Below are 12,636 nucleotides of genomic sequence, written 5' to 3'. Positions count from 1 at the left end.
CATTCCTGAGCCATGTTTGCAGTGTGGCATGGTGCATTATCCTGCTGGGGGGCCACTGCCATTGGGGAGTACTGTTGCCATGAGGGGGGGTACTTGGTCTACAACGGTGTTTGAGTGGGTGGAACATGTCAGGTGGTATCCACATGAATGCCAGAACCAAAGGTTTCCCAGCAGAACAATGCACTGGAACAAAATAATCAAAGTTATTCACCTCACCTGTCAGTGGTTTGAATGTTTTCTATGATACACAAAAGTGCCAGGGCCCAATGGTACCACCAAAACACAGAAAGTTGTAACTCTAGTCCAATCTACCCAAAGTTTCACATGACCATATTGAGCTTGTTTAGGCCTGGTATTAACATATGTTTTGGTGATCTGAACACAAGTGGACAGCCGAGACACATCGCTGTTCACACCTGTGCCTGTCATGAGTCTCCAGCTGACCACTTGTTATTACGTCCACACTTTTGCTTGCCCTTCTGTAGCATGGTTGCTAGTCATCTCATTGGGTGTTTCAGTACCACTGGAGATATCGCTGTCCACAGAATTCAACACCTCACCTTCCATAGGGCAAAACCAGGGATGGTCACGCAACACTTCATCCAACTCGACATAAAATGGGTAAGTTGTGGAACTTTTTACGTTCTGTCACCAAAACAAGCATCGGGTCTTGCACCAATGATGTAGTCCTTGTCGGAAAGATACCAAGAGATATGTGGTCAAATGCATCCCAGACCACCTCAGCAAGTGGTTTGACTGATTGGATTACAATGCATCTTGGTGGTCGTTTAGACATGTAAGCACTGTCAACTTGTGATTGGTCACTCAAGACACGTTAATACCAGGTCTAATCAGGCTCACTGAGTCAAAGTCACAAAATTTGCAATATGTATAATATAAGAGGTAAAAGCCATACACACAGTGTCCGCCTTTAACAGGGATCCACAGCCACGTCAACCGGCGTCCCACTGGTGCCTTTGACAAAGGCACAATGGCAAGTCTCCTACTGTTTGCACCTGCTTTTTCCCATTTTCTATTTCCACTATTACATGATTGAATGTGCCTATTTTGTATCATGGTAACCTACTGCCTGCTTAGAGGGACTGATTGCCTGACAGCTCATGGTCCTCACTGGCCCCACTTGAGCAGGTGATGGCTCTCTGTGTGGAGTGTTCTGTGTCCCCCAGTTTAACCTGATGAAGGTCAGTAAAGTATAGTGTCTAGTAGTCTAGTCTGGACATCGTGAGGCATCCTAGACGTGGCTTTGATTGTCCTTTATGATGACACACTACAAGGGATAAAACGTTCAATTGTTTTGCGCGACACTTATTGCTGTTTAAGATCCAATTTGACACTGTAGGACTGCCACAATGGACCAGTAGCCCCACAAACTGACGGGCTACAATCAGGCTGATAGCATGTAGTCTGAACCCAGAATAACTCCACTTGAACATTTTGACATTCTTAAATGTCAATATATACAAGGTGTGTCTGTCTATGTCTGGGTATTTTATTTTTGTACACAAGTGTCTTTAAAAAGAGATTTCAATCTCACCATGAGTCCCTGTTCAAATAAAGGATTAAATAAAAATAGCTAAATGCCACTCTAGATCATCCTCCCCTTGTCGTCCCCTCCTGTATGTCGCTCTCTTCAGAATTCAGCTCTATACATCACCTTACAACACAAATCCTCGTCAGCACAGAAATAATCTGTGCACAGCCATCAGTGGGTGTTATTCCTACGGACGGCGACTCACCGCAGCCCTCCCAAGCCCTATTTGTTCTCTGCTAATCATGCTCTCCTGGTGTGCACGAATAACAGACCACTTAACAGTGCCTGTACTGAAGCCACTCAGTAATGGAACACTTGACTTTTGCTGCGGAGAGATTTCCTTACGGCCAACTGAACAGCATGTGCTCCACTTGCACTATTTCAGTCTGTCCAAAAGGTTAATACAGTAAATGGCCTGAGGCGAGGTTCACTCACATGTTAGAATCATGGCCTCAGTTGTTTATGATGTGCACATGTAGTCGAATGAATGTTACGGCGGTCTTACCGGATGAGGTCCAGCAGAGCATCAGCAGAACTCATGATTGGCTTGCCGCTGTCCTCAGAGTCCTCTTTCTGCGCCGCACCGCCCGGGTGGATGATGGAAACCATAATGATTCCCACTACCACGGCCACAAAGGTGGTCCACAGGTAATAAGACACTGTGATCAGACCGAGCCGACTGGAGCACTTGGCGTCAAGGGCTGCCAGTCCGGACATCAAACTGGAAGTGGAAACATCTGAGTTAGATTGATGGTTGGTGCTTTGTATCCATAAAGCCATGTTACAGCAAATGATCAGCGCAATCAGTAAGGAACTAATTCTTTCCTATGCTCCTTACTTTACAGTCAAGTCACCTGAATAAACATTGGCATTGTACATTTCATACATATCACATTACATTTCTGAGCTGACTTTGTCATTAGGAGGTGAAGGGAATGGTTGATTGTGTGACACCTAGGCAAGACCACTGCAAACCACTGGTTGAGAAAGAAGAAACAACAAGAAAGTAGCGAGTCACAGGCAGCGTTTCCAGACGTAATCGTGCCACCAAAAGCAGGTGTTTTTGAGCAAGGCATTGGCAGTGGCGTTTCTAGCTGTGACTGTACTGTCAAATGTGTTTTTTAGTGAGACATCAGTAGCATGTCCAGATTGTGCCATGTTTGTGCCACCACAGCCAAAACAAGATATTTTCTTAACCATAACCAAGTGGTTTTTGTGCCTTAACATAACCACACATGAACCAGCATGTTAGAAATGTAAATAAAATGTAAAGTTTCAACATATCTGCTACTTAATAATGTACACATGTTACACATATGTGGTTTGTATTCTGGTGATTATGTTGCACTTTGACAATCCACTTGTATTGAGGTGTAAAGCAATCTATCTTCAAAATGTTAACTTCTCAGCAGCTTAGTAACAAAGGATTTCTGAGTGAAGCCAATGCATTTAGAAATGGTTTTATGAGGCTAAAACCTCAGACGATATTTTTAACCTTTAGAGGAGTGTTAATCCTTCAATCTGTCTGAAGACTTCAAATGTAAATCTTCAGTCCATCTACAATTTTTGCTCATTTCACTAGATGGAGTTTGCTCAGTTTCACAGAACTATTCAAATGTATTCTCAAACCTTTTGGTGAGACTGTTTTGCAAACTACAACAAAAGTTAACTTAAAACCTAATGTGAACATACACATACACATAGATGCAAGGCCCTCAACACACCCTTCAAATCAAGCAACAAAACAAATTGTTTGTCCATGTCCTCTAGAACGAGACATAGAGGGATTTTCTGATGTGACATTACTGTTGGCAGGACAACATCTGTGACAACATGTTGGTAAAAACGTAAGTGTCTATAGCTGTCACGATTGCAGCTATTACTCTTAGTTCTGGCGCACAACTTGACAATGGCGTTAGTCCTGAACGTGGTGCTAAATGGATTGATCGATTTCCCTCTTAGAAACCACCCACTATGTGTACATGCACAAAGTATACTGATTTTTGCTCTTAGAAAAAAAAATGATTCTACTAATCTGTTAACATGGCTAATGAAAATGAATATTTCACTAATATCCCTGCTTAGATGCATCCATGCACACTACGGTTATCATGCACTAACTTGTTCTTTATTATTATCACATCAAAATACAGAAATGTGGAACGGCTAGAGCCTCTTGTAATTTTGCTTCTTACACCGCTCGTGGACTTGTTTGACTGTGAGAACACAGCCTCCCTCTTTCCCTCCATTAATCACATTTTTGAAAAGATCCAAAAATCTGTTCAATCCAAGTGTTTCATTATGTGGAAAAGTAGGAACCTTTCTCTTCTGACCAGAAATGTGCTTTTCTTTTGGGTATGCATCTCAACACCAACCTTACAAACTGTTGACTAGTTGGTTTGTATACAACGTATTCATGACAACCCACAAACAGGCAAGAGGCCCTGTGTTGCAAATTGTGGTAAAAACCCCAAATGAGATGCATATTTCTAACGGGCTGTATACATGCCCAAATAATGCTATCAAAACCTGAATAATACCAGCATATCCCACATATCTTAATCGGAAAATGCTTAATTGGGAAAAAGGCCTAATTTGGAAAATATGTCATATTCTGAACAATTGTGGAATATTAGTTTGCATGTAAATGTAGCCACTGTTTCATTACATGATGCAGATGAATCAGTAAACTCAGTGGAGTGGATGGACTTAAAGGTGTGGACCTTGGCCATGCGTTATTAATAGTTTATTGTAGCTACTCTTTTCTTTATGAGTATGTTTGAGGTTTGACATGATACACACCTGTTCAAATAAATAATAGAAATCACAGTTGAAGGTACCTGATTATTAGACAAGGTAGGTAAGGTGACATGTTGAAAATAATTTCAGTAACACACATCTTCTTTCAACACAAAAGACAAAATTTAGTCAACCCACATGAATAAATCTCCAGAGACCTGTTCTACGAGGTCAGTTCAGCTTACCCAGGATATCTTTTTGTTACTTGACTTGACTAACCCTAAAACTGGCCACTACAAAGCTGGTTATCAGCTAGTTCGGTCAACTCTGGGTATTCCTATACAGCCACAAGTGCGTTCATGTGAAAGAGAGGGGGGTGTTAATCATGAACAACATCATCAGAGCCATGAATGAAGTAGGCTGCTTCATATGATATGACATGAAACTGTACCCAAAGTGTCTGCGACTGCGAGACAGTAAAATGTCAGTGGCATGGGATGTAAATGATACTCTGTAATCTTATAACCGAAATGTGGAAATATTGAAAATATTATCCAAAAATTCACCGTCGACTGAGACTTAGGTGTCACAACGTTATACTCTGAATTTAACCTTCTCAAGAGCAGATTAGCTGTTCAGTATCAGCCACGGTGATTTATCCAGAAGCAGCTTCATAGTACTGAAAACCCAGAGTTAACCCTGTAGTTACCTTGCTTACTCCAAATCCTGCCTTGTAGTACAGGCCTCAGAAACTGTACTTATTTCGTATATTCCTCAGTGTCATCCGGCTTCAGCACAACTCTCTAAATGCTTCCCATTCTTTGTCTGCTGTCTCTTAGATGTCTGTTTAATATTAAAGCCAACACAACTGTCACACAAATGCTGGCACTCATCATACACAGCATGTTTCATCAGGAGTCCTTGGAGATATGAAACTACATACAAAGTAAAATGAGATTCTTTTTCATAAATATTATTGTGCCAGTTCCTCGCTGCCTTTGTCTCTGTGGCATTGCGCTGAGGATGTCCAATACAATTGGTCTTCAGAGGAGACGAATTCAAAAGGTCTAGAATGCTGCTTCGAATCTATTCAATAAGTCATATGAATTATTCACATGGAGATAAGGTAAAATGTTTTGTCAAGCATTAAACTCATGTCTGCATGTTAAACGTATGCATCAATAACCAGTAACCACCAGAGGATCCACCAGTAACCACACAGACTGCATTTTAATCACAGCCAGCTGCCGTCACATCAGTGTTAGTGCTGTTTGTTGGATTCCTCTTGTGAATGTAAAGATGCTTAATCCCCCGCTGCTTTCACTCAGGGACACTATGCAACACACAAACCCTTGTACTTCTATACTTGTGAGGACACTCATTGACACAATGCGTTCCCTAAACATCACTCTTACAGGAATACATTTCTTTCAAGCACACACTCTTGATGTCTTGATGTCTTTCAGCATTATTACTTTACACCTCAAAGTGCTATCATCATCACCAACAATATTAACTATTGCCGCATCTTAAGAGCTCTCTCCTTTTTTTCCCCTTCTTGAATCCACTCATTGCACTCAGTCACATGCTGTGAAATGATGGCTGTCACTTTTTAGTCAGAGGCCCAATCTCAGTACACCCCTTGCCCCTAAAGCCGGATTTATACTTCTGCTTCAAATTGGTGAAGGTTACCTACACCATAACCTACGCCGGCCCGTAGCCTGACATGCACCTTTCCTAAAATATAACTACGTGTCACAGCAACACATTCCCACTCTGACCTCGTCACATATTGACGTTTTGGTCATGGACTTCCCACGTCCACATACGATGTGCAAGGTACCCTGGGTATGTTGGTTGTTCACGTTCTGGGACACCGCGTCAAGTTACATGCATTTTCTTCTTCTTTTACATACAGTCTCTTTTTTAAAAAAGAACACACTAAGTCGGTGCAACACTGCGAATTAACGTTTTTTTTTCCTTGACAAACACACATGGTTGGGTTTAGGCAAGAAAAACACGTGGTTAAGAACAGGGTTTGACTTTAAAATGTTACGGGACACAAACACCGCTTTCTCGGGTGAAAGTCGGTGTTTGTTGGACATATCCACCCCCCTAAGGACTTTTGCCTTGCCCTGCTGCGTACCCCATGGCTGGGCAGCGTTAAACTATAATGGTAACAGACCGCATATCATGCAAACATTAAAGGACACCTGTTTTCGTTGGTTTCTGATGCAGCAAGTCACTGCCCAAGCGCCAGATTTTGATAACTCTGGAGTGAGACTGGGCTTGTCACAGTGACACAAACCTCCTTTCTATTTTTGTAAGCTTAAACCATTTCCCTCAGTGGAAATGAAGCTTGTACTTTTATTTCACAGATAAGAAACAATAAATTGTGACAACAATAAAGCCCCCACAAAATAACTATTCAAGTCTTGTGTGTGATTTATCCTATGGGGATTTATACTTTGGGATTTATCCTGGCTTCCTGAAATCTCTGCTAGTCACTAGGTTAATATATACAATATAAAACGCCATAGGCTTGTGCTAATAATGTTAGCAGGTTGTATTTAGAATTTAAATGTTGACCTGTAATCATAGATTTGAATTATCCAACAGGTGTGCCTTCTACTTCAGAGGGAGAAGTCTTAACATGCAAAGTCACAACTTTGTAAAAGTAACTGCCTACCTTAACGTTAATTTGTCCCTCAAGTGAGGAGGCACAACTTGGCTGTTCAGGACATAAAGCGGACGGAACAGGGATAGCAACACTTTATTGGTGATTGTGGAGGTGGGTGTTGTCAGTAGTCAGCTGCAGGGGAGAGCTGCAGGGGGGATTGCTCATGAGAGTAGTACCAGGTGAGTTGATTAACACAGCTGCTGCTGATTTGTCCTGATTACATCTCTTCCTCTTTCATGCAGTACTGTGCTGACCCTTGGAGGACTGTGGCCCAGACCAAGGAGAAGGACACTGCCTGAGTTTTTGCTTTAAAACTGAAACGACTGGAGAGAGTAAAAGTAAAAGTAGTGAGAGTAAAAGCCAATCCAGATCACTCTCATGTGGCGTTTCGCCTCGCTATGAGTGTGTTATTGGTTTTTCCATGCTGTGTCTCTTGGATGCCTGCAGCTTTCAGTCTGGCACCTAGTCGCAACCCTTAAAGCTCTGACCTCAGCAGAACTCTGTGGGGGTTCACGCACATAAACATCCCGAACACAACATATAGGAAGAAATTAAGACTACAGACAAGAGGGTAGAGTCTCTGCAGAAAAATACACCACCTCACACTTCTAGTGGGTCATCAGGGATGTTTGAGAGGGACTAGTTCTGTATAAGTCTAAAAGTTGTTTTGTTTTGTTTTGTTTTGTTTTGTTTTAGGAAAACCCTGCATAATAGAGTTTTAGGTCAGGCAATGGCTTAACATGCAAAATGATGGGTATTTATTTGGTGAAAGTAATGACGCATAAATTGCTTTACTTCCACTCAATATCTGCACATCCTGTTAGTGTGTCTGCTCTCTCGAGGCCTAAAAGGCGCGCAGTGCCTAAATTATGTATTCTAGGATAGGCAGTCACTTAATTTCAGTCTCACTTAATTTTTGAAGAGGTGACAGCCCTAAATGCAATTAACTAATTTACGTGAATAATCTGCCTCAAATATGCATAAAGTGACCCTATTATGTTTACGAATCCAGAGACAAGTGACAAAATATTAAACATTTAAATGGCTTTTTATTGCACTTCCCATCTCCTTGCTTGTTGTTTGACTTAAGGCCCACACACAAAACTCACACCAGAGAATTAGTGGCAACTGTTGAGTCACCTCATGTCACCTGTGTCTCAGCCAAAGAGTTGCACTTAAACACAACACAAAGACTACAGCCAACAGCTAACTACCACGTATGTTCTGCGCCTGCACGAGAGGAAATAAGTCACATGGGTTTTGCAACTGCCCCGGCCCTTTCGGAGACTTGCGGCAATCCTTAGTCTATCCGTTCCAGTGAGGAAAGTGAACATGCAACTTGGTCTCACACACGAATCATTGAAATCCAGCACTGGGTCAATGACTTGCGGCATCAGACACTGACGAAAAAGTCATCTCTTAATGTTGGTATGATATGCGGCTGGTTGCCATTATAGTTTAATGGCGCTTAGCGGCGTCAGGGGACACGAACAAAATTGAGTGAAGAAGTGTATTTTGAAAGAAGACAGAACGTCAACATCCAGTGCACCCAGTTTACGAGGTCAGAGTGAGAATGTGTTGGAACATGAGTGCAGATTATTATCAACTCTTTTGTCCAGTAAATACTGGACCCAGTTTTCACAAGCCACATATCTTCCAAATATTCTGACACTAAAATGGCATTTTATGGCAAATCAGGAGAAAATTAACTTTGTTCAAGACCCGTCTCTGTCTCAGCAACACACTCCCGTGAGATCTGACAACACAGAATCTCTTTTCTCTGTTGGTGCTGAACTATTCACTGAAGTGCCACCGACGTTGATTTCCAACCAGATAAACAAAACTTTAAATAGACTTATATGTGAAATCATGCATCAAAAGTTTCACAAATAAATGTTATGTTTCTTAACCTAATAGTACTATTATTAAACTGATATGATTTTGTACTGGGTTGATATCAGATACTAAGCTAGCAGATAAAAACTTAAATTTTTATTCTTTATTGAGCATAGCGTTAGTTCAGGCAGGACACAATGTCAAGCTCAGTCGCTTTGCAACCCGCCTCCACCCCAGCTCCTCCTTTTTATGCTGTGTCTGACGTATCAGTGTCATCTCTGTTTGTTACTGATGCGCCCTTTGTTCTGTTCACGGGGGTCTTTGTTGCTGCTCTCTCTGCCTTAAGGCTTTCCATGTAGGCGCATGGAAGGGCAGAGAGGTGTGCTCTCTCCACCTTAAGCTTTCTGCATAGGCCCTAGGAGAGGAAAAGAGGCCCCAGAACAGAGCCCTACCACCAAATACAATGCTGCAAATGGGAATAAAGTTTTCTTTTACTCAAGTGGTCTTGACTGAAATGGTGTTGTGTTATTTTGAATCGGCTCTCATCCATTCACACGTCGTTTACTACACTTTAAACGAGGTGGGGGGATGAGTGGGAGAGGAGCCCATACCCAGTTAGGAGACTGGTAGTGTAACCATTTCATACCATTACCATAATTGTTTTGTTATAGAGCATCTGTGTCTGTATGTGTCATTCACAAAAGGGAAACTGGAAGACCAACAGGAAGGATTCAAGAGACTAGTTAGCCAGTTAGCACATTAACAACACAACCTGATGATAAAAGAAAAGTATATTTAACATGGCATCTCAAGCCATGGCAGTTTCTGTTAAACAGCTCAATAAGTAAAAAAGTAATCTTTTATTTGTTTTGATCTCACAGCCACTTGACTTTAGTTGTTTGTGTGCTTTCTTCACTTTCGATTCTCCTCTCATGAACTGAGCTGAGCTCACAATCAGAGTGAGTTCTCTCACTCACAGGCTCTGTTGCTGATTCCATGTGCTGAATTGGCTGAAAAACAGCCAACAGGGAATTTGAGCCGATTGGAGGCGATTGGAGCCAATTGTGTGGGAAACACCACAAAAACTAAGGCGACAGACACTCACCAACAGCCCGACATTAACCTGTGTCTGGCCGCCAGCTTGGTGTGTCAGGGCCCTCAGCATTCTCACAGTTCCTAAGCATACAACTTCCACTCCACCCTGCTGTGACTCTACAGTATAAGTAGATACACTTACATACCGTAATAACTCACAGAATATGTTCCTGCAAACTCCTAATATGTTAAGCAAATGAGTGGGTTCAAGCTGTCAATCAATCAATCAATCAATTTTATTTATAAAGCCCAATATCACAAATCAGAATTTGCCTCACAGNACTCACAGAATATGTTCCTGCAAACTCCTAATATGTTAAGCAAATGAGTGGGTTCAAGCTGTGAGGACTGTATAGTACCTGGACACGACGAGTGGCAGAATCAGCATCTTCAGCATCCTCATCAGCAGCTCTCCGGGAAACTGGAAGTACTTCACCTCCTGTCAGGACGAGAAAAGAAGAAATGATGGTCACAGGTAATTTCAGGGAACAAGCATTAGAGAGATCATGAAAAGGAACTAGATGTTATTCAAAAAAATAATGATTGGGAGCAAGACATTGTTAGGATGTCTGGGGTGCTGCCGGATCTCTCTGACTACAGCATTATGAAGAGCAAAGAATCAATTTAGGCCCATGCCTTGGTAAGAAAATGAGAAAAGCTGAATCATCTCTTGAAGTTGAAGTCTTCAAAAAGCTACTGGACCTTTTTTCTTTATCTTTCGCAGATAAAGACGACATACGGGTATTATTTGTTAGATTAATCTTGTGAATGTAAGGATCGCTGCCATCTACTGCATTCACACAGGCACAATACACATTCGCATTCATTACACATATACAGTGAGTATTAAAACAGAGCTGAGGCAGCTATTTTGATAATCTTTCCCAGTGTAGCTAATATGTATTTTTCATTTTCCTTGTCAGCATGACACCAAGAGATGCCTTCCTTTTTTCACACAATAGAGATGAGTCTTTCTTATGATGTGTCTTTTTTACAGGACTTGGCTGTGGTCATTAAAAGTAAGACTGAAACTGGATTTGTACTTGTGCGTAACTATGACAATTAAAGTGAAGTTTTTAGGCCTGGGCATCCAAGGCTTCAGTCCCAAATATTTTATGAAAAGCCCAAGATCTCAATAGGTTGTATTTATAATTTTTAAAAATAAGAATATGCCTAATAATACTAATGCATTTATACATGCATTAAAGGGAGAGCACACCAATAATCAGTTTAATGTTGCAGCTGATAAAGGTGGAGCTCATTTTAAATGCTTATTTTACTGTGGGTAGTTTCATCTAAAATTATAACAAAAACAATTTGATTGTATTTCCCGATCTTTGCTGAGAAACAACTTTGTGTGAAAGGAATTAAAGACCTGTTCCAAATAAAGGCCTTTTGATTTCAGTGATTTAATAAAAATAATAGCCTGGGCTATTAATTGAAGTTTTATGGTACAGTTTCAAAGTAAACTAAAGCAGACCAATAAATGTAGTGGAGTAAAAAGTACAATATTTCCCTCTGAGTTGTAGTGGAGTAGGAGTGTAAAGTAGCATAAAATGGAAATACTAAAGTACAAGCATCTCAAACTCTAAATTCTAATAACAGTTGCAAAGTATTCTGTTCCTTCTCAGTACTAAGTGCTACTTATATGTTTAACACCACAATACATAATTTATCTGGAAAAAAAAGAATAAAAATCATTTTTTAAGGGTAAATGCCAGAGGAAGGATCCCCCACTGGAGCCCCCTAAATGGTCCGTGCTAAGGTACCACATAGAGACCAGAAGAGCTGTGATTGGTCAGGTGGGGCTGCTTTTGAATGTATTTACAGTGTGAATCCACTTTTACGTCTGGAACCTCCTGTCTACAACGGGCTTGACGAATGTTCTAAGCACTACAGTCGGGAGGCCCCTTAATGTATTTACAGTGTGACATTGGATTTTAAAGTACTGTAGATTTCTTTTTGCCACTTGGGTGCAGAGGACTCAGATCGACAAGCTGAAAATCAAGATATATTTTCTGCTCATGAAGATGATATGGCTAATGAGTTAGCAAACAGTTGTCTGTTTACACATCAAGCAGACACAGAGCAACATTTATTTGGGGTCGTGTTTATGGCCACCTGACAAATACACTCTCTTTCTTTATTTGGATCCCCATTAGCACCAACGTAAGCATTGGCTGTCCTTCCTGGGGTCCACACATGAAGTCATACACACATATACACATATACACACTAACACATAAACACAACAAAAAAACAGCTTATCTTTGGTTTTACCTTTGGATTAACATTAAGTATAGAAAAGAAATGATTTGTTTCCTTTTAACAAACATGAAGCCAAACACAGTTATAAATCAATCACATTTTCTTAAGGATTCATAGCAGACTTGATTTTTGATTTTCACACAAATAAATAGTATATAAATCCTTGTCTGACTGACCTTGAATTGCATATATATATCCATGCTGTGTTTTCACACATTTAATTCCTAGAAAACAGGGTATTAAAATAAAAACTCTCATTCTCTTCCAAGGGGGATTTCTACTATGACCCAACTTTACATTTGATTCTTATGACATTTCATAATATACAGACACAGTTCGCCGATAGCTCTCGATTTACCGGTCGATCTACGTTCCAACCCTCACCTATGGTCATGAGCTCTGGGTAGTGACCGAAAGAACGAGATCGCGAGTACAAGCGGCCGAAATGAGTTTCCTCCGCAGGGTG

The 12,636-nt window shown here is 40.9% G+C and overlaps 1 protein-coding gene across 1 annotated transcript in view; it reads right to left on the bottom strand.

Moving 5' to 3' along the window:
• slc1a7b (solute carrier family 1 member 7b) overlaps positions 1-12,636 on the bottom strand; it is a 65,293-nt gene that overhangs the window by 29,095 nt on the left and 23,562 nt on the right. The window contains exons 2-3 of the mRNA XM_050054828.1: positions 10,262-10,341; positions 2,058-2,273 (exon numbers count right to left, since the gene is read on the bottom strand). Of these exons, the coding sequence (XP_049910785.1) occupies positions 2,058-2,273; positions 10,262-10,341 (296 nt within the window). The remainder of the gene's footprint in view (positions 1-2,057; positions 2,274-10,261; positions 10,342-12,636) is intronic.

This window comes from Epinephelus moara, chromosome 10 (assembly GCF_006386435.1).
Source record: "Epinephelus moara isolate mb chromosome 10, YSFRI_EMoa_1.0, whole genome shotgun sequence".
NCBI lineage: Eukaryota > Metazoa > Chordata > Actinopteri > Perciformes > Serranidae > Epinephelus > Epinephelus moara.
Note: the sequence above shows the minus strand (reverse complement) of the source record. Positions and strands in the feature narration are given on the sequence as shown.